The sequence below is a fragment of the Ischnura elegans genome, chromosome 6 (assembly GCF_921293095.1).
Source record: "Ischnura elegans chromosome 6, ioIscEleg1.1, whole genome shotgun sequence".
Taxonomy (NCBI): Eukaryota; Metazoa; Arthropoda; class Insecta; order Odonata; family Coenagrionidae; genus Ischnura; species Ischnura elegans.
The window spans coordinates 25735019-25757015 of record NC_060251.1 but is presented as its reverse complement, the minus strand read 5'-3'; the positions used below and the strand labels follow the sequence as shown (position 1 = coordinate 25757015).

Here is a 21997-nt window from a genome sequence, read left to right as displayed (position 1 = left end):
ATCTCAAGGGAACCGTTGTGTCAATACAGCTATGCGCTCGCCTGAAAGAAGATCTCATTTAAGTCCTTTTTCATTGAGTGATACCCAAGGGATAAGTAATGGTCAATTATTTGCTTTCCTGCAGACATACTTCTCAGTATGTTCATTGCGTGGGTATATAATATTTTGTCTTCTGTTGTTTTCTATCTCGGAAGAGAGTGATACGTCGTCGTTGTTTACAAACACCAACGAACAGTCCACCAATTGTTGCCGTCAGTATCAATTCAAAAGGCAAGGAGCATCAGTCCCATGGCATCCATGCTTGTCTTTTACATTGAACGTTAAGATTTTGATCGAGAATAACGTACCAATGAGATTTATGCAGTGATAATTGTAACATAGACATTTACGCAGCAGTTTTGAGTAGAAGTTGATACAAGATGGAGGGCGAGGCGCATAATGACTCAGACGAGGCTCCGTCCACGATGAGCATGGAGGAGGTGAAGATCAAAGTTGAGGAGTATCGGGCGCGTGGCCTGGAGGCCGTGAAGATGAGTGAGGCCCTTCGCGAGGAGACGGAGGACATCGAGAAGCAGCAGGAGGCCCTCAGGCTCAAGCGAGAAGAGATGCTGACGCGACGCGCTGAGCTGATGAAGCTACGCGACGAGATGGTTCGCAAGGGTCTCGAGATGCAACTCTGGTTTGAGGGCCTCCTCTCGACTGGGGGGCCCGGAGCCTTGGAACGCGAGGTGAGTCCTACCATAAGCTATAAAGAATGGAGATAACATATCTCCATAACCTAAAGAACACTCTAAAATGGTCAATGTATCTAGTATAATGTTTTAAGGCCGTTTTACACGGGGCACGCAATTGCGCAGGTTAGAGCTGCATTAATTTCTAAAATGGCGTGGAATTGCGCGATTGTATGAACGACATTAGAACAGGGGAAATTTTGCCATCTCTTGTCCACGCATTCTCGCTTGTGTTCCAGCAATTCACCGCTTTACGCGACGCAATTTTGATTGCGCCTTCGCTCGTACGTCATATTGCGCAATTCCATGTACCGTGTAATGCGGCCTTTAAAGCCGTTCTATATGGGTCACGTCACTGCGCAGGTTAGCACTGAGAACATTTGTTGAACTCGCGAGGATGCTATTTCGGAATTAGAGCAGGGACTATTTTTCCGACTCGCATCCACGCATTCTCGCATGTGTTATAGCAATTCACCGCTTTACGCGACGCAATTTTGATTGCGCCTTCGCACATGCGTCAGATTGCGCAATGACGTGCGCCCGTGTGAAACGGCCTTCATGGTGCTTCGGCGGAGACAGTCGAGCTTTATCGAATTTTTGTGTTATAGCAATGGTAACCGCCCCATTTACTGAAATTGTTCACTCTGACCGTGTTAGCAGGGCGGGCTGGACGGAAAGAAGCCGGGCGAGGGCGATGAGGATGACGAGGAGGCGAGGAAGCGTCGCGGCGAGGAGGAAGGTGGGGACAGCGGCGAGGGGCCGGGCAAAGATGGCGAGGGGCGCAAGGGCCACTGGGGGCCCGACGGCACGTGGATCGATGACGATGACGGTAAGTGCAGTCACGTAAATGCCATTATTATTAATGGGGTGAACCGGAGTTGGAACCCATAATTCGCCAATTGGCGCCGCGCGTTATGGTTACTTCATTTTTTTCAACAAATCCCGGATTTCTTATCGAAGTGACCCATCTATAAAACGTTCAAGCATGATTTCGATGGAATCTGTGGATTATAAGAAGAATTTGGATGATTCTTTTTTAAAAGAGGTGAAATATTCTAGCGGATATTTCGCATTGTTGCCTGTATACGGTCAAAGTATGTGTTAGATTGGTGAATGAAAGGTTTCATCGTCCAAAATCGAAGTCAAATTAATTGCTTTTTTCTGTAAAATTATCAATTTCTTATTCATTATTTCTTTTTGATGAACAATTAAAATTATGTACCTATTTAAATTGTATTTTTGTAGTAATTTTACATATTTTTCAAAAAGTTTATCGTGCGCCGACCAGGGGGTCCAACTACGGTCGCGCCTTATTAATGTGTTCCATCGATTAAGGTAGGTTTCCACGGATTAAATAGCAAACATTCTGGTATTCCACCCTCCCTTCATGGACTTCAATCTTAAATTCACAATCAGTACTACTCATTGTCATTCTATCAAAAAATTCCTATTTCCTTCCTTCCTCTCCCTCGTTTACCCAAGATTCTATCCTCAACGTATAAGACATAATCTTTACTGAACAGATATTATTATTGTACCGATTAAGGAAGTTTTCCATGGATTACTCAAAAAGTATTCTAGCAGTCTCCCGTCCTTTCATGGACTTCTCTCTTCAATTCACAATTAGGCCCATCCCCTTTCATTCTGTAAAAAATTCCATTTTCTTCCTTCACGTCCCTCGTTTGCCCAACATTCTACCCTACAACACTGTTTTCAACATCCCCTTCCCGCTCAGTACTCCCTCCATCCATACTTTTTGTCTCCTTCGTTTCTCATCTAGAAGCTGCCTATCCTCATCTACCATATCCAGCTCTTCGCCGTTCCTCCTCCTCTCCGTCCACTTCACCCTCCGTATCATTCTGAAGACACAAATCTCTAACGTCTCCGGTCTTCTAGAATCCTCATCCGTAACTGTCCATGATAAATACTATGTCGATGGCTAAGTTCTTACAACACGTATCTCAAAAATAGCAACTTTTCAGGAGAGTAAAAAAATCATTTTTTAAAAATTGTATATGTACAATTTTAATTGTAATTAAAAACCAAAAATACATCAAACTGAAAAAGAAGCATATATTTGCAAACAAAGAATTGTTTTTTGCTTGCATTTTATCTCTTTATTAACAGTATTAGAAGTATTGACTCAGACCGGCCAAATTTTGAGATACGTGTTGTTAGAACTTGGTTATCGATATGTCAAAGAATACTATGTCTTAGACTTCTCACCACCCTCGTAAGCTGCGGCAGTCAAGTATGCTTTTGAAGCCATTTTGTAGCAGCGCAATCGTAGTCGCAATAGCTAGTGGTCTAGGGGACTGTATCGAGGAGGCCCAATTCCATCCCATCGAATGCTGATTTCTGACGACGACAACGACTCTCAAAATTGACCAGGTTACATACCCGTAGATGGGCCAGCTGCCGGTGAGTATATATACCACCTCTTCAGCGGCGATGAATGTGAGAAATAGCTCACGCAGGGGAAAAATGACCATTGAAGTTTAAAAAGGACCAGTTTAACCTCTCCAGTGTTAGTGAAGGAGGAATGCTAATTTCTGCTGCAACTTAGGTCGCACTTTAATCGGTTTTCAGAAATGTCTGCGGGGCGGTGATGAGTGCAATGCGATCCACTTTTTTCCAATATTTTGCGGTATAATGTTTGTATTCAACGGTATTTGGCGAGATGTTGTGGAACATATTGCTGTTATAAATGAAAGTGAAAAAACTTTGTGAATTTCCACAGTAGGTATTTATTCAAGTACGACGCGTTTCAGCGATTCATCGCTATCATCAGGTACAAAATACTTGAATAAATACTGTGGACATTCACAAAGTTTTTTCACTTTCATTTATAATGTTTGTAATTGCGAGGAATAGCATTGATGAGTTATTAATTTGATAAATCACAACATCATGAATTTAAATTTCTGTTGACACCCCTAATTATACCTTAACAGCTGACCCGGCGAACTTCGTACCGCCTAGCTATCAATATACTTAGTTTAGTTACGTCATTTATAAATCAAGAGCGGCTGTATCATTTTTAATCATATTTAATTTATTACAATAAAGTAAGGATACAAATTCAATAAAACTACGTAATAAATGAGTATCAAAATTGCTTGTCAGAAAGACATTTTCTTTATTGAATCTACCTACGGTGGATCGGAGCACGTTTACGCGGATTTTTTTCAATGAATTTTCTCACGTTTTAGCTTAAGAAATTTTGGGCATTGTGGTTTTATAAAGCAGTCAATGAAATAAAAGTTATACGCATTCAGTTGTTGGCTATTTGTGTTATTAACCGTAAAAAAATGTTTTTAGGTCCAAGTCTGTTGCGTAAACTTGGCCCGTTCACGGGAAGCTATACCGATGCTTGACTGATGCTCAAAATCGTGTAAGAAAAGCCCCTATGAAGCAGCAGCTAGTGGCGATATTTGTAAACTTTTTTAATGCGCGTTGGTTGTCGACACATTTAGAGGCCAACTTGAGGGTCCTCTTATGTAATATTCGTGCTGGTGGTTGATAATGGGGGCGCAAAAATGTGATGGGGCATTTCCCCACCCAAGCACGACTGTGGGGGCGGGCGGGCCAGCCCTCTACAGAGCGCGCGGACACTGCCCTAATTTCAACATTATTTCCATTTTCGCCTCCGCTCTGATTTTAAATGCTACGCAAAATTTAATGTGGAAAAGCTGAAAATCCCAACTCTCCGCCTTCTGGTACAGAACAGAGCTCAGAAAATATTTTATTTCCCCATTTATATTATCTAGGGGTAAAATAACGGGAGAGGCGAGGGGAGCTTGCACCCCCTTACGTTTTGGGGGGCTGTTACACCCCTGCTTGATAATGTATTTGCAGAATCAAGAGTGCCGATCCTCCTCCTCAATGTTGAATGACGGAATGCGGAAAACGTAAGATGCATTTTGAAAATTCCACTAAATATATTATTCCGCCAAAAAAATTATTTCCTATGGAGCAACCTGCGAAATTTATCTCCGTTGGACACCCTGTGCAGTGTCAACGACTGGCAATGGTGTTTCGGAGAAGGCTTTAATTAAGTTAACAATTTCATGTTTACGAACAACTGTGGCCTAGATAGGGACAACCTACCCCGGCGGGACACGAACCTGCGACCTCTTGTTTGGCAGGTGAGGACTTTATCCCATCGCCACTGAAGCTGGCATGTTTATAACGATTGGAGATTTTATTCGAAATAAAAATTCATTCTCTTGAAGAATAAGTATTAGGATTTCGATAAAACTATTAAAATGTTTTCATCTGCTAATGATATAATTTCTCATAAATATACTAAGTTGGGGAAGTTCCTTGCTGGCCTCAGGTTTTTGATACTGGGCTTCTACACACAGCATTTGTGTCTTTCTTTGCTCTGAGCATACAGCAACTATCCAATTTTTCAGACACACGATGGTTTTCTCTGATTACTTTCAATGGAGTGGGATTGGCAGCTTAAAATGTGAATCTCTATATTAGGGCCTGCGCTTAAACCCCGAAAAGAGTGGACGATTTTCATCAGGAATGTTATGCATAGGAAAAGGTAACATTACTTGCGTCGTAAACTATTCCTTTATTAATTTATTCTTTTCGACCTTCGTTTCAATATTCAATTTTACTATCCTTCACACAAAATTATTCACTATCGATAATGATTTATCCTATCTAAATGGAGATGGAAAAAAAATAATCGTGAATGCCTCAAGGGTAATTAACAATATTGGTAACAAATTAACAAATATTCCGAATTTCACTTCATAAATTTTAATTTTAATACGAATCAGATTTCTACACTTTGTAGTTTCTTATTATCTCATTTCATGTTAAAACTTTATAAAGAGAAATTTGAATTATTTTTGTATCCAACGCGGATGAATTTTACACAAATACTGTTAGATTTGTAATGGAAGTAATTTTTTTCTTTGTTTCACCAAACAAAGCATGATTGCTAAAACGCTCAACCAATTAAATACCTCATGGAAGGTGGTTCAATCGCTATTATAAGATGTGGATAATATTGAGAAAGCATACTGCTTTATAGAATATTGATAAAGAGAAAGAGTTCACCTTTGTACTTATGAATGATTGCCAAATACCTTTCTAGTTATCACGGTTTCCAGCATTTTCCCATGCCTCACAACTCGCTCCATTCATACCACGCCATGAAAAGGGAAGCTCTTTTATTGGTTAGCTCCCTCAAAGGCTCTTATGAAGTTAAAAGCGCCAATTTGAATTTTTCTGGTGCTCCATGAACTGCACAGTTTAGGAAGTACTTTCTTGTGAACTGAAAGAGTAAGTTCAATTAATTAAGAGGCAGTTACTCTACCTTAACCGTTAATATACATTAATTAATAAAATATTATACAGGTTTAACCGTTACACTATCGTTTGCGGTTCCACTTTCGTCAATGAAAAAATGAAAATATTTTTATCAAATGCATCCTTGTGTAAATAATTACTGTAATCTCTATGAAGTGGAAATTAGTGCCATGTTAATGTAAATATGTAAGCCGTATGAATTTAAGAACTTGATATCAGAAATTTATTTTGTTTGAAGCAGAAGTTCTTTCAACTAATTGTCGTTCTAAAGTTCATCATTTCACGTATAAAATGACATTTATCAGAAAATATTTACCAATGTTCGGTTAGTATACCCTCACTTGTTACAAATAATTGACTATACCAAGCACATAGCACATAATCTTGTTGGTTTGAACATTTATACTGAAATTATTTTGCATTACAGGCCAGAAAATAGTATTCCATTAATAAATTAAATGCGATCTCTTGATCAGTATTCGTCATCCAGGGAATGCAAGAAGCCCACTTCACGCTAAAGATGAATGTTTGTCTGCAGAAGTCATAGTAATAGCCTCATACAAAGTCTCATTTATTGAATAATGATACGGAAACGAGAATTTGTTCTAAGAATAATGTCAAAATGATTTTAAGTAAAATAAATAATTGAACCACATCCTGTTAAATGTGTAAATGATAATATCGGGTGTATATCTTCAATTATTTGCGAGTGTACTTGGTGAAACTTGCTCATAGCTGAATAAATATATTGAAAACTTGGCAAATTCCACACAGTATTTCTTTGGCACATCCTTAACCCAGTTCAACTCTATCGTGTCCCTTTCGAGAGAAAATACAACTTTTTTCAAATGGCTAGTCGTTAATATATCTACCCATGCTTATGGGAAAGGGATGTGGTGCAGAGAGGAAGGGGGGTTGTAAGGGAAGAGAATGACTTTTGCATTGAGGTCAAAGGTCAGTATATCTAGTATATCTATAGGCTAGTGTTGGACGTGACCAAACATTTTCTGAGATGAGGATATGAGAAATAGGAGAATGGTATTATAGTTTCAAGTCGTTTATCAGATGAAAAGCTTCGCTTATGTCATAATTTAAAAGTTCCCAATAAAATCCAAAGTAAGACCTTATCCAATAACAGCTAAAAGATCCAATTAAAAATAAGAGACACGCTCAAAACGATTTGATAAATAATTTTCTAAAGCAGATGTTGTCATCTATGATATAACATTTAAAATGTTCTGCTGTCCGGTATAGTGTGAACGGAAGCGCTCGTTTTCCTCTGGGTCTTTTTTTTCGCTGACATATGCCTTGAAAACAAACCGCCATGTGGTTTGTTTAAATAAATTAAAATTAACAATCGTAGTGAGGAGGCAATAATGGCAGTGAGGGACGCGAAAGAAAAACTAACATAGTCGTGTATAGAGAGACCTAAGAGATAGACGTGTTCTAAAAATATCGGGAGAAAAGCTAGCATAGTGGTGTATTGAGAGAGCTAAAAGAGAGATGTGTTCTAAAAAGATCGGCAGAAAGAAGAAAAGGACGCAAAGAAAAAGGAGGCGCCTACGAGAGAGAAAGATCGCGGAGGAAGAGATACGGCAGAACTCAAGTCAGTTCGTATAAATCTTTCGCCTTTTCACAAAGATTTCCATGGCGGGAGTTCAGTTGTATGTATAGACAATTTTTGATTGTGCACATTGGAACAGAAAGGGAAATCACGCAATATATTTGTATAATATCATATTGTAAATTGGGCCCAATTAGTCTTCTTTAATACATTTTGGATATAATTTGTAAAAAGTGATTTTGGTGCATGTTATTTCTTAATTAAGTGTATTTCTGTACCCCAGGGTAACACAAAATAAGAAGTGGAAGGTGAGTTTCGTTACAGCCTCAAGTGGGACTCTTCTGCTAACTTTCGATCGCAGTAAGCTTCTTATCCCCTTCAATTTACACACCAAATTTCACTTTATCGTTGTATGTTACTATCAACCTGCCTAAGACATCATCCTTCAAAACAATACCACACCCTATATGTAAATGTTAGGAAAATTTTTACAAGGATCAAAGCTGGTGCCTTCAGATGTTAAAACTTAACTCTTTTTTGAATGGAGGGCATCTGCCAATCCTATCATCCTTTTTGCGTCAACCGTAAATTGGAGTTACTAGATTGATCTTCACCAGTGGCGGATCCAGAGAGGGGCTTGGCTCCCATTGGGTATCCAATTTAGTCTATATAAAATGGTAATTTTGTTCGGACCTCCATTACTGCTGGGACGTATCCCTAACCTTCCCCGCCCAGCCCCCCCCCTTGTATCTATCCTAGATCCGGCGATGGTCTTAACTATGGCCAGAGTTATCCATCCAGGAAAGGGGCTGCGGGTCTACAGTAATGCCTCATTCACATTACGATTGTTCCAGCGATTGTCGGAACTATCGTGCATTCACACGACGATTTTTAAAACCTGTTCTGCCCTCTAGTGCTGACATCTAAAGTGAACGGGAAATTGACGGTTAGCAAAGCTGTTGAGGTATGCAGGGACAAGATATTACTGTGTTCAACGTGTATTTACCGAATAATTTTTCTTCCGCCCATATTCTTCCTTCCTAGGACAAATCCATGAAAAAAATAGAGCTTCACGAGCTACGTCTTTCTCTTGTCGCTTCCGTTTCCGGTCTCCCAGCGCCTAACCATCGTAAAGTGGCAACTTTCGGAACTAAGTCAACTATTGTCAGGACATGCATTCACACGGCTAGTTCAGCCAACTATCGTTGGGACGATCGCTCGGACAATCGTAATGTGAACGAGGCTTAAAGGGTGGTTCTTCATGGTCCGCCCTTTGCAGAGTGGGAGTCTGATGGCGAGGGTGGCTGGAGGCGGAAGGCGGACGGGCAGGCGCTGAGCCCCGAGGAGGAGGAGGAGCGTCGGCGGCTGGAGGAGGAGAAGGCGCGCCGTGCCTTGATGGGGCTCGACTCCTCCAGCAGCGACGAGGAGGGACTGGACTGGAACGAGAAGAAGGCCAAGAGGTTCCTGCACTCGCTGATGCAGCATCTCAAGGAACTCATGATGGACGAGACGCGGCGCATGGTGGAGGGACTGGTGGCCATAATAGATGCGGAAGCCGAGAGGATAGTGGAGGAACACGGAGACGAAGACCGCGACTGGAAGGTAAGCTCTTTGCTCTTTTCCTGTTCGTTCTTCTCATGACGTCTTTAGCCGAAGATTGCGCGATGAACGGCTATACTTTCCTTTGGCCTGATAGCTCATCAACACCTTCATGATCATAAGTAGTCAACTGTGGCGTAACTTTTTCTAACCGGAGGTTACTAATGTTCATCCCGTCGAGAACAAGATTACAGACCTCGTCCCAGAAGCGTATCCCCGCGAGCCCGCCCTCGAGTCTCGTTTCCGCTGTCGGGAACAAGAACTGTCCATCTGTCGGTGACAAAAAAATGAGACAAAACTCCACAAAGACCAGCAAAACCAAGAAGAAAAATCAAGTTTATATAGGCAATATATTTCCAAAATCTCAAGAATGCGGAATTTGGGTTGGAATGTCACTACTCTGGACTCCCAAAAACCTGTGCAATCACCCGCAGGACTACGACGTAAGAGTTGAAATGCAGGGTCAGAAGTCAGGTATGGAAGGGAGGACGGAAAACAGGTTCCGGGTAGTGTTCCAGCATTACAGTCTCCGGTTTATTGAGTCGGAAATATTTTTGCCGTCCTTTGCACGACTTTCCGTTGTGCCACTTCCTTTCATTGAGTTCTGCGGCTAAGTCCGGATCTTAATTTTCCAAGGAGAAATTTTTGGGAGGAGGCGCTTAAAGGAATGCCTCACAACTATCCGAAGATTGATTTGAAGAAGCTCTCCACTTGATTATTCTATCAGATACTCTTCCAACGCGTTTATAATTATTCTGTTATACACCCTTCACTATTAGCGCCATCCAATATCCCTGCTCTTTTCGCATTTTCTTCTTTCACATCATTCGCCCTGACTAGAGTGAGAATCGATTGTCCTTTCTTTTCGCCGAATTACCTATCGACTCCTCCATAATTTTAGAGATGAAAAATCCGAATTTTATCAAAAGTTTAAAGCATTCGATCTCCACTCCATTCTACAATTAGCGAAAATTTTAAACAATTTAATAATTCTTGTTATTTAAATTCCTCATCACCTACTTCAAATATTTCATCCGAAGACATCCTTTGCCAGTTTTCCCTTCTAGCTGCCCTTCAGCTATTGTTTACGTCAGACCAGCGTTTCTTATGATATGGTCGATAAAGTTGTTCCTTCTTCTTCTCAAAGTAATTGAAATCCTAATTTTTTACATATACTTTTATTGGAATTTTCCTTCCTTTCCTAAGATTGACGTACTTTATTTTCACCTTTCCTGCGAAGTAACACTAGTGGAAATCGTCCACTCTTAACTACTCTCCTTCAGATATATTATTTCGGTGCGTGCTTAATGATGACCATAATGCTTTTCAAATATCTTTGCGACTGGCCCAGTCGTGCAAGCTCGGAATGCTTCGAGTAATGTCACGGTAGGAGTTGGGACCTACGGCACTAGAGATGTGGGATGGAAATAGAGGGACGCGGGCCTTGTCATGATTTTTCCAAAGAATTTGCCAGTGATTGGAAACGAAAGACTGTCTCAAAAACCCTCTTCCCATTTGGCAATGTAGCAACTTACGAAGCGTTTACAACGGAGGTCTGAAAGCGACCGCATTTCCTGGAAGCTAGGCTCGGCCTATCGCACTTTCGTTGGTTTTCTGGAAGTCTCGTGCCCTCCGCCATCACCAAACAAAAAAAATTTGGCCTGACTCTCAGTCGCAAATATATTTAGGGGGCGAGAAGCTAAGGGGTGCAAGTGATATTTTTTTCAAGGCAGAGTTGGGTCAGAACTTGGGTACAGGAAACGAACGAGATCAATTATATATTTATTCGTGCATTTGATTTCTTACTCAATGCCAACACAAAAGAGAGACTCACTTTAATCCCTTGGCGAGGAAGTTTTTGTATGTTTCTCATATCAATTTCTGTAACTAACTCTTATTAGAAAGAAATAACTTGTACTCCATCCTACTGGTTTTGCACCCCCTCATTTGAAATAAACTCTAGTTCTTTTATTTTTCAATTTCCCACCGGCAGGCATTGGGTGAGGCGTACCAGAGGGTGATGATGCGCCACGCCAAGGAGATGGGCGAGGAGTACCAGCGGAAGGTGCTCGAGCGATGCTACTTGAGGGCGGTGGAGGACATGGAGATGAGCGATGAGCTGTCCGCCGAGTTCCGTCGCATCGCGCAGGAAGAGTACGACTCCCTCGCCGAGCGATTCGAAGTCGTCGTCCGGGACGAGTCGGCTCGGCTGCTCGCGGGCCGTTTCAGCGTTGTCCCCGGCCTCGACCCGAGCGCGAAATGGTGCGACGTAGGCCGCAGGACCCTTGCCATCATCAAGCCGGACGCCTACGCCTTCGCCGATCAGATCATCTACGAGATTCAGGGATATGGATTCGCCATCGTGCAGGTAGGCTACCCGTAGTAACCTTGCAAAATCACTACTAGCCAACCTTAAACCACAGAACACGAATCGATATACAGGGTTATCATAAAAGAATGGTGCCGTTTAGAACATGAAATATTCAAAACTGCAACATTTCTATTTAAATTAAAATAGACCAGCAGATTTTTTTAATATATCGAATTCTTTGTCTCACGCCGTCTTTTGAAAGCATTAATATATTCCAATATGTGCTCCCTCCCTCCTATATACGTATAACTCCCTTAAAAAGTCGGAAAACCCGGTGTCGACATTTGCCTACTACTGAGGTGCCGACTTGGTTCGGGGTTCATATCCCAACGGTGGCAGAGATTTTTCAGAGTCTGCCTGATCCATGTTTGAATGCCTTGAAAAGGGAACTTCAAAACTGCAACATTTCTGTTTATATTAAAACAGACTAGCAGAAATTTTTTAATATATCGAATTCTTTGTCTCACGCCGTCTTTTGAAAGCATTAATATATTCGTTCGTCGAATGGGACATTAACCCGTGTTTCCCTTGGCACCTTTCGTTAGGCTATGTTCAAAACAGCACCATTCGTTTATGATAAGCCTGTATATTGTATCGGTGTATGACATTCTAAGTCTTCAGATTCCCAATATCCATGCCTCCCATTAATCCCACAGACATTTATTTATGCCCCCATGTAACAAGAATTTGCTTGGCCTGCCTCTCCGTCGCCTTCCCTCCGGAATCCACTCAAGCTTTTGCTTCGGGAGTACCTATTTAATTTCTTATTCGTTGCTCGTGCCCGTACCACTTCAACTGTTGTATTCTTATTTTTTCTTATATTGTGACACTTATAATGGGGAACATGCACAATTTTTTGAAAGTAGTGGAATAAGATGATCTCTACCTCAAATGTACTCGCCGAAAATTTCGCGTATGAATAATGCTTTTTAGCTGAGCTATGAGTCTTTAAAATTTGATCTTCATAGGCTGCTTGAAAACACGACGTCATCGGAGCGTGACGTCACAGCACGGTATCCACTAATGACAGACTGAGGAAGTGGATAGAAAACCGATCTACGAGGGCTCAAATGCAAATTTGGTGAAAATAATTGCTGTATTAATGACAAAATGCAGACTGTGAATATTTTGGTAGTGAAGGCTATTCGAGTTCTCCACCGGGTAATCTCCTTCATGGCTGCCGACGTTTCGAATATTTTGGGTTGCCAAGGCGTTGTTGAAACAAATAAAGGGGATTGTTTGGAGAGATTTGGAAAGATTAAATGAAAATAAGTTGGTTGCAGATTGCGGTCTACGCTGGACACCCACATCATTTGGTTTGTGGAATAAGTGTATTGTAGCATGGATATTCAATAGACAAACGTGTGAAAACCATATGTATCGTATTTAGTGCCCCGCCACTCAAGTACCTCTGTTTTCTCGCCGGAAAAGGTTTTTGCTTGTGCCCCAAAGGGAGAGAAGAAAGTGGTTGATGACCTACGGAATAGGGTTAAATACTTTGTTTACATTTTCAACTGGATATTTCTCAACGTAAGTACACCCTTGAATCAGGATTACCGTATGGTTTTAATTTAAGATGTATCACTCATTTCACCTTGTAAATAACCCTAGAAATGTACCTAATAGTCCACCGATTGTAGGATTATATACATAAAGGAAGGTGGCTATTCAGGAGAATAAATACTGACTACGATTAAACCACGGGGAAAAATAAGGAGTATACGAGAAATATGTGGCTTTTGGTAAGGTAAACTAAGTATTTGCTGCTGTGATGCCCATCAAGTTCGCTGCATGTCAACGCAAAATCTAAAATTTCGTCTCGTTTCTGCATTGGGTTTCTGTTCAAAAACAGGAACTTGAGTAATTACAGCGTAAATAGTACTTGAAACTTATTTCTGAGTCCATCAAATACTTTTTTACCTTTTCACGATCATCTGGATCTCAACTTCGGCCGATTAGGGAAAAGTTCCGCATGGTAGGTAACTACACAAGATAGATTTTCAGCTAGCAATGGATATAATAAATCTTAATGGACAATAAATAAATATTTAAAAACGTTCTTATAATAATTTTCATTGATCGCATAATTATTTACCAGCCTTATTTTACTCCCGCGTCGCGCTAGTGACGGAGCAATCACTGTTTTTCGCAAAATCAGCCGCCATAAGGAAGTCGACGAAAAGTAAACTGAGGTATTTTGCTTTCTTAAATCCCTCTCAAGTCAATTTGTCCTTTTAGGGACTACTACAAAGCTCGACGAAGATTATTACTTCGATATCTTGCATTCAAGGCTCTACCACTCTACTCTCTTAGCGAAGTGAATGGTGTACCGTGCGATGACGTCAAAAGGCGTTTCAGGTCACGTGACTTCAAACGATATTTTAGCATTTTTAATTAGCATTTATTGACGTTTGAGGAGTACTAGGAGAGTTTTGGCTTATATATTTGGACTCGTGAGAAAATTTTCTATTCAATGAAACTAACTAGCATGATGAAAAAATTTCATGCATGTTCCCCATTTCCCTGATCCTTGAATCTCAACAATTGGATTCCATCCACTGAGTGAGTGTCCCGATAATTACAATTGCTTATTTCTCCGTCATGCGAGATAAATTTCCCGAAATCTTCCGTCAGTGAAAGGTCCCAGCAGTGTATGGATCGCGCATCAATACTCATTTGGAGTTCAGGGGGGTGGCCCCTCTTGGTTCACTACCAAATGTTCACCCCATGACATTTTAACAGTTAACTTTATATGAAGTATTTTATATGCGAAGAAGTATCCTTGAATGCCCTCGCGTTAAGCGGTCAACGGCCGTGCTCCCACGCACGATTCATTTAATTGTTAACAAAACGGTACTTACATTTTCTTCATTTCGAGGGGGCCGTGGCCCCACAACCCCATTAACCCCAACGTATATGTCCCTGGTACCCCCTTCACTAATTTTGGTTATCATAAAAGAAATTATTGGAAGCAGATCTTTTTAGAAAAAATTCTCTTGCTTCCTGCAGCAAAGAAGGATCCGCCTCACTCCGGAGCAGGCGTCCCTGTTCTACGGGGACCATTTGACCAAGGCCTTCTCCCGCCGTCTCATCGAGCACATGTCCTCGGGCCCCATAGTGGTGCTGTGCCTGGGCTCAGCCCACTGTCCGAGCACGGTGCACGCGTGGCGGGAGCGGATGGGCCCCACGGACGTGACGGAGGCCATGGAACTGTTCCCGGACACGCTGAGGGCCAAGTACGGCGACCCCAACAACCAGGTGCGCAACGCATTTCACGGAAGCCATACGCTTGAGGACGCCGAGAGGGAAATACACTTCTTCTTCCCAAATAGTAAGTGAGACAGATGGATATTACTTAGAGTGAGTGCAAAAAGTATTCGGACGGTACTTGTTTCCAGCCACTTTTACTATTTTGACACCGTTTTACTTTTTCTCCGGGCTCAATACGAATAAAGATTTTCCATTTACTGCTCTGGTAAAGGTCTACAAATTGAAAGGATGAGAAAATGGCACTACTTTGCTATAAATTGAGTCCAATTGTCGAATATGTAAACTTTCGCTCGCAAAAAGTATTCGGTTACGCGATGGATGGCGATTTACACGCGTTTCTCGGAGCTCGCCAGTGGCATCGCGGTCCAGTTCTGGCTCCTGGCGGAGCGAGAGGTAGCTTTGGTCGAGCGGTGACCTGAAGTGTTGCCAGACATGAGACGATTGGCAACTAAGACGACTGAAGCTGAACTAAAGCTCATTATTAGACTCCATAATCAGTGCAAGTCACTGAATCAAAGAGTGGGATTTGTCGGAGGACATCGGTCAACTGTGTACGACCTAGTAAATCGGTTTGGGAAGACCAAAGCTGTTCTGAACAAGCACCGTAATGGACTTCCAGCGACTTTGACTGACGGCGACAACCGATTCATCGTGTGGGAGATCAAGTAGGGTCCTAAAATCAACGCTCCATAAGTGATTGAGCCTGAACCTGAGGCGCTAGAGACTTGGAGGCTGCGCGCAAGGCTTAGATTGCTTGAATAATTGAGAATTGATAAATTTTCGAGCGGCACAGAGAGTATCATCTTAGAGCCCCCCTATATTTTCAAGTCCAATAGAAGCGATAATATAAGAGAGATATTTTACCGAAGGATAGATGTGGGAATTCGTTTTCCCCTGAACCGTACAGAACTTTAATAAATGCTAGTCGTAATATTGTTTGAGCATTTGCTTTTAACACCCCCTGCCACACGCATTTTTAGGCGGCTTGCGGGGTAGTATGTAGATGTAATTACCGACCAATAGGAGCTTTCTCCGCTTCGAAATAAAACAAATCACAAATATTGCAATGGAGGAGTCACCAAACGGCCGCTAGAAATACTGTGATTCGCTGCTAGCTAAAATACTGGGTTATAATAACAGAAAGGTGCTGTTTTGAATATAGTTTAAATAAAAACAGAATTACGTACCGTTTCAGTTTTTTGTTAGTGATAGTAAACTTGCTGAAAATCCATTATCGTCAGTGGCGCCGACTCCATGGGGCCTGAGGGGGCCGGAGCCCCCTCAAAAATTCCTTATGGATGTGAGGAAAAAATGTGTCTGGCTTGTCGACTTTCCCCGGAGTGTCCAGATGTCGAGATTCGAGTTATCAGGGTTCTAATGTTGATCATATGACTCTTCTAAAATGCTTAAAAACTTGAAACTCACTACTTATAAAATTTCCCGGGGCAAGATCCCCGGTTTGGGCCCCCCCAATATTTTTTGTAAGTCGGCACCCCTGGTTATCGTAGCAGTGGAAAGAATAAAAACTTTGCTTTTTCCACATGCTGATTTATTTTATCCGACCATGCTTTCTTTAGGGTGTAACATTTTCAGGGTGAAAATTTTACGCTGTAACGAACTCATAGCCGGACAAAATAAATCGCCATATGGAAAAACAAAGTTTTTATTCCTTCTCCAATGTAAATTTTTTTTCATATTTGTCGCGTCTCAAAGAGTCTTTTACATAATTAGTAAATTTCAATGCGTGCACAGTTAGTCGCTCCACAAGAGGGAGAGAGTCTAGTTTAGCCTACTCCTAACTAAAGGCGGCAAGGGGACCACGGCATAACATCTCACCCGATGGGCGTAGCGATGCACTTAAAGTGCCCTCCTCAAGGCACTCGAGCAGGGATCTGGCAACCACTGAAAATATCTTCTGACATACACCAACTATCTTCCAATGAGTAACTGAAACCGCACCATTCTTTTGACAGTAATCCTGAAGATTTACCATTGTCACCTTTCGCGTCGCTGTAGCTAAAGCGATCCGTACTTCACTGAGAAAAGAGCCATGCTTAGAGATGTTAACTGATATTTATATTCGCGATAATGAAATACATCATATGTTAACTTTTCAATGGTATTCCTGAAGAGCGAAAATACACTATTGCAAATATTGAGAATAAATTGATGGTGATGTACTGATCGGTGCGCTGCGGACATGTCTGAAAAGCGATTAACATGTGGCCTCAAGTGGTAACATGAATAAAGCTCCTTCAGATTGGTATGGGTACTCCTTTAGGCAGTCTAGTTTATACTGACGTACAGTTTTCATTGTATAGCAGTGCATTCAGTGTATCGCCGTTCGAAGACCAATACCTCAGAAGCCGCTCATTCAATTAACAGCAAAGAAACTAAGACCAATTGAATCTCGTGTATTCCTGCTTCTGCTTAAAGGCATTCAAACTATTTTGATGATAGTATAGATTCCATTGTGGCCTCAGGAACGAATTTCACAGTAATTTTAAAAGTTCAATCCATTTCGATGTTAAAAGCCGCAAATCCCATGCATCCATGCGGCAACCAGAAGAATGCGGTAAAGTTCCATTTTCGAGCGCACAATGATAATAATAATAATAATAATATAAAAATATTTGTCATGCAATAAGTAGACACATGAATAAACGAGCGATGCATTTCATTTTAAAACCCAATAAGCGATCGTTGATTTATAAGAGATCATTTGGTCTTAATACTCAGGGATAGCAGAGAGGATAAAGGCTTTTGATGTTTTTTTTTTGAAAGTACTACTTATTTTTCGGCAGAGCTGCTTGGGTAAATTTAAAGAGAATAGTTTAGCGCTTGCCACGTTAGGCATCTTCAGATCGAAGTTCGAGATTTCCAGCATTCAAAGCTGAATCGAAAAACAGGAGGCTAATGTATTGATGCATTATCATTCTTCCCTTGAAAGTAATACATATACATGGAATAGTGTGATTGCTCCACTTGAAAAACACAGGTACATAGATAAATTTACTTTATAGACTTGAAAAGAATGCCGATTTCTTTTAAGGTTATTTACTTATCATACAATTCATGGAATATTTGCTACCGGTTTCATTGTAACTTAATTCACATGATATTCCATACCTGTCATTAGTAATATTTATATAAGATAATTTTTTCTTCCTAAGCAGCACTTAATCGTAAATAATTCAAATATTTAAAGGCCTTAACATATTTTGTATTCTATTTATAATTAAATTCCCTCATAACCTGCTTTGAATGGAAAATTCAGGTAAATGAGATAATTAAATAACTATGTATTTTTCTGGAAATGAGTGCTGAAGTACCTATTGATAACCTCAAATTACCACCTGAGGTTAGGAGGTATTTACACATTCATCTAAGAATTCGGTTAAAAATTGTTTTCCAATTCAGGAAATCAAGTACCGTAAGTCTTATATTTTAATAGCTAAAAAGGCTTGTATCAGTAAACGCAAGGTAAAAAGCTGAAATTACCGGAAATAATTTCATACCACCTGAAAAATCAATAGCAGAATCTTTAACCGTCTTCAAATAATTAAAAATTCTAGGATATGTCAACCGCAGTAAAACTTATGTAAATTAGAAAAATTGACTTGGGTATCTTTTTGTAAATGAACAATGAAACACAAAAAATAGCCCGCACTTATGTTTCAAACACATCTCACCGTGTGAACATTCTACCTAAGTATTAACCGCAGTGCCACATTCTCAAAGTGCGACAATCCTCGGGTAATTGTTAAGCCTAGTAAAAATAAGATGCAGAATTTAGTTATTGTGCCATGGCTGGTCATAGAATTTAGTATGAAATGGGAATCGCTTAATAATTAGAAAACGAGAACTTGTGTATCCTTTCCTTGACTGAATAAATGGTAGAATAGGCGGATTTAGGGGGGAGTGCGGGGGCTCGTGCCTCCCCAGACGCTTAAAAAATAGACAAAATGTTTTATAGTGTTACCATTAAGTTCACCCTCTTTTGTGTATTATGGAGCCTCAATCATTTAATTTCGTAGTGGTAACTTTCATATAGAAATAAATGGAATATTTCGGACAGTAATTGTTGTATCTTGTTTTTAATGCCGAGTAAAGGAAGACCATTTGCCTGTTAGATACTTGTGCCCCCTCAGAAAAAAATCCTGGATCCTCCCCTGAATAGTAGTGCAACTTCGTATGCTCAAATGCACATAGGCTTTGTTGACATGATTATAAGATACTCTCTACGAAGTACTGGTTTTCGGTACTATTCGATAGTACTATTACTATTCGATACGATTCGATAGTACTATAAAGTACCATTCGATAAATCTGGAATTCGAATTTATATTGGAATCAAAAGGAAATAGGCCGTTTGCCAGTCATTCCTTAGAGTGTAAAAAAATGAAATATGGTTGTACATTATCATTTCACTTGCGGGTAAGGCGTGGATTTAAAAAAAGCCACATGAGATTATTTTTATTTTTGTTTTTACCATATTTACATAATTTATCATTGTTTATATAATTTAAAGGCCTTAACTCTGTTTTTGCCGTTAAATAAATAAATCACCTACTTCATCGCCTTATATTTTTCAGTGATAGTGGATCCCCTACCTAATATCCAAGACATGACCTCAATTCTTGACGAAAAATCTTTAAAAGTTCTAGAAGACGGATTAATTACATTATGCAAGGAAAAACCGGATAACACGTTGTCCTGGTTCGCTCATTGGCTGAAACACCGTGTCCCTGGAGGAGCAAGCAAGACTACGGGCAAGAAAGCAACTACCCACTTTCTTAAATATTAAAATACTTCCTTGCTATTTTTTCAACGATGTTAAAAACGAGCAATTTAAAGTACCTAATAAAATTTTGTCAGCTAAACAAATAATAAAATACTATTCTCAGTGGAGTTAGGCATAAGTATATGAAATAACATTGCCAACGTCATTTTTCCTGTCAAAGGATTGTAATTTCACTATTGATAATAAGATAGAAAGGAGAGCCTTAATTTTCATCAGAAGTTTGGTCTCCTAAATAGTTACAAAAAATCTCCCACCGGACCGGACCTTAAGAGGGCAAATTTTCGGAAATCATCGGAATCAACGCCAGGGCACCCCGGCACCAAGGGAAGACGAACCCGCCAACCCGACAAGGCCTTCGAGGCCCTAAAAAGGACCATTTCCTATAAAACGCTTGGATCGTCGCCAGGAGGTCTCCCGGACCATGGAGTCAACTGCAAACCTCTTCAAGTTTTTGCTGGAATGCTTAAAGACAATTTTAGCTCACCGGCCCGCTTAAGGACCTTACAAATTTTTACACGTAAATTTCACACCACTTGTTCGTAGACACCTTTGGCCCCCTTTTGGGCCGCACTACATTTCACTACACATCGCATAGGTACACTCACCAGGCAGAAGCATCTGGAGTTTGGCGGGTGCACTCCCTGGGTGGCGTTCTGACCGTCTCCACACCTTGGTCGTCTCGGTCGGCAACCCCAAGGAAGAGGAAAATCTCTGTGCGCTCCTTGGGGGACCCGCCGGGTCCCCTCGTTAGGGTTTACAGATACTATTACACTAACACCACACCATAATGGCCGAAGATCATAACTCACTAGAGTTATATGACTCCCCCGCCTCGCCAGACATTGCGGCATGCCCAATTCCACCAATAGACCAGGACCCGCGCTTTCTTGCCCTTCTCAGTGAACGCGATGCGGACTTACAAGCTTTTTTTCTAAATCAGGCTGCAGCCACCAATGTCTTGCCTCCAGCACCTTGTGCATTCACTCCCATGCAATCTAAAAAACGGAAAACCAATACTCCGCCAATTGATCGGCCTAGCTGACCGCCTGCAGAACGACACTCCAACGTAGCTGACGTCAACCCCTTCGTGGCCATTGCTCCTACAGACGACCAGGACGACATGGAGGAAGAACAAGCCACGGAGTACTGCAGCGCAGACAGTCAGTCTAGGATTCCCCCGATCTTTATCACAAACACAAATAAAAGGACCACGAAATGGCGTTTGATTAAGTCTGTTTGTCAGTTTCCCCCAGTTGCCTCACTTAGAAGCAAAGATATCATGCTGAAATGTCAGTGAATTGACAATTTCCGCGCTACAACGAAAGCACTTGCTGCAAACAGCATCCCGCACTTCTGCTACTATGTAAAGGAAGATAAAAAACAACACTATATTATAAAAGGATTGCCAGTCGACTCGCCACCGGAATTGATCAAACATGAATTAAAATCAAAAGAAGTTAATATGGACCATACCCAGTAGCTCCATTCCTCCCGACTGACTCCAGAGGAAAATAAAATAAGAAGCCAGCTGCGACAAAATGATCCGCAACCCAAACTTCCCCAGATTAGGCCACTGCCTATGCTTAAAATACGTCTCGACCGCCCCGATCAAAAATCAGCGCTTACCGGCATCAATAACATGCTCGGGCTATCAGAAAAAGTGGTGCCCTACCGCTCAGCTCAGGGTCCCATCCAATGCCGCCGCTGCCAGGCTTTAGCCCACTCACATAAAGCCTGAAACCTCGAAGTCAGATGTTTTAAATGCGCTGGCTCCCACCGTTTCACAGATTGTAAAATAACTTGAGAAAAACCGGGAAAATGTGCTAATTGCGACGGGGCGCACGTTCAACGCATCGAGGCTGCCCTAAATACAAAGAGCTTGCGCTGATGCTTCGATTAAAAAATGCACCAACAGCTGAAACCACCGAACATCCTCCACTTGATAATAATCACTTCCCACCGCCGCCTGCGACCAATGCCTGGACCAGACGACCGACAACTAGCCGCTCGACTCCACCTGCAGCTCCCGCAGAACAGTCTTCCGTACCTCAAACCATACCAACTCCAACAGTTTGGCCGAACCCCTTACCCACTGCAAACAATCCGAACCGTCACCAACCACCGCCACAACCAAACCAGCCAATACTGGCCCCAACAAACTCGAATGAGACCTGGAAGAGCCAACTATGATCATTGCTCTCTGGACCTATGGGTAAAATCATAAACCCCAAGAGGGAAAAAGCCGAATAGACATTCTAATAGAAGAAGTCATCGCCGGCGCCATGTTTTTCCACAATGGCTTGCAATACTAACATTCTCAGCCACAT

At 41.3% G+C, this 21997-nt stretch overlaps 1 protein-coding gene and 1 pseudogene across 2 annotated transcripts; both read left to right on the top strand.

Moving 5' to 3' along the window:
* On the top strand, positions 1–19888 carry LOC124160495 (thioredoxin domain-containing protein 3 homolog). Of its 2 annotated transcripts, none has more exons than XM_046536352.1 (6): positions 1–728; positions 1389–1560; positions 8906–9228; positions 11219–11593; positions 14606–14927; positions 19462–19888. In XM_046536352.1, exons 1-6 carry the CDS (start codon positions 420–422, stop codon positions 19671–19673), a joined length of 1713 nt encoding a protein of 570 aa, XP_046392308.1. In that variant the 5' UTR covers positions 1–419; the 3' UTR covers positions 19674–19888. The 2 variants fall into 2 exon arrangements, with proteins under 2 accessions (XP_046392308.1, XP_046392309.1); XM_046536353.1 differs by having other exon boundaries at positions 3–728; positions 1392–1560.
* On the top strand, positions 7654–7766 carry LOC124161623 (annotated as a pseudogene).
* Positions 19889–21997: the final 2109 nt, after the last annotated feature.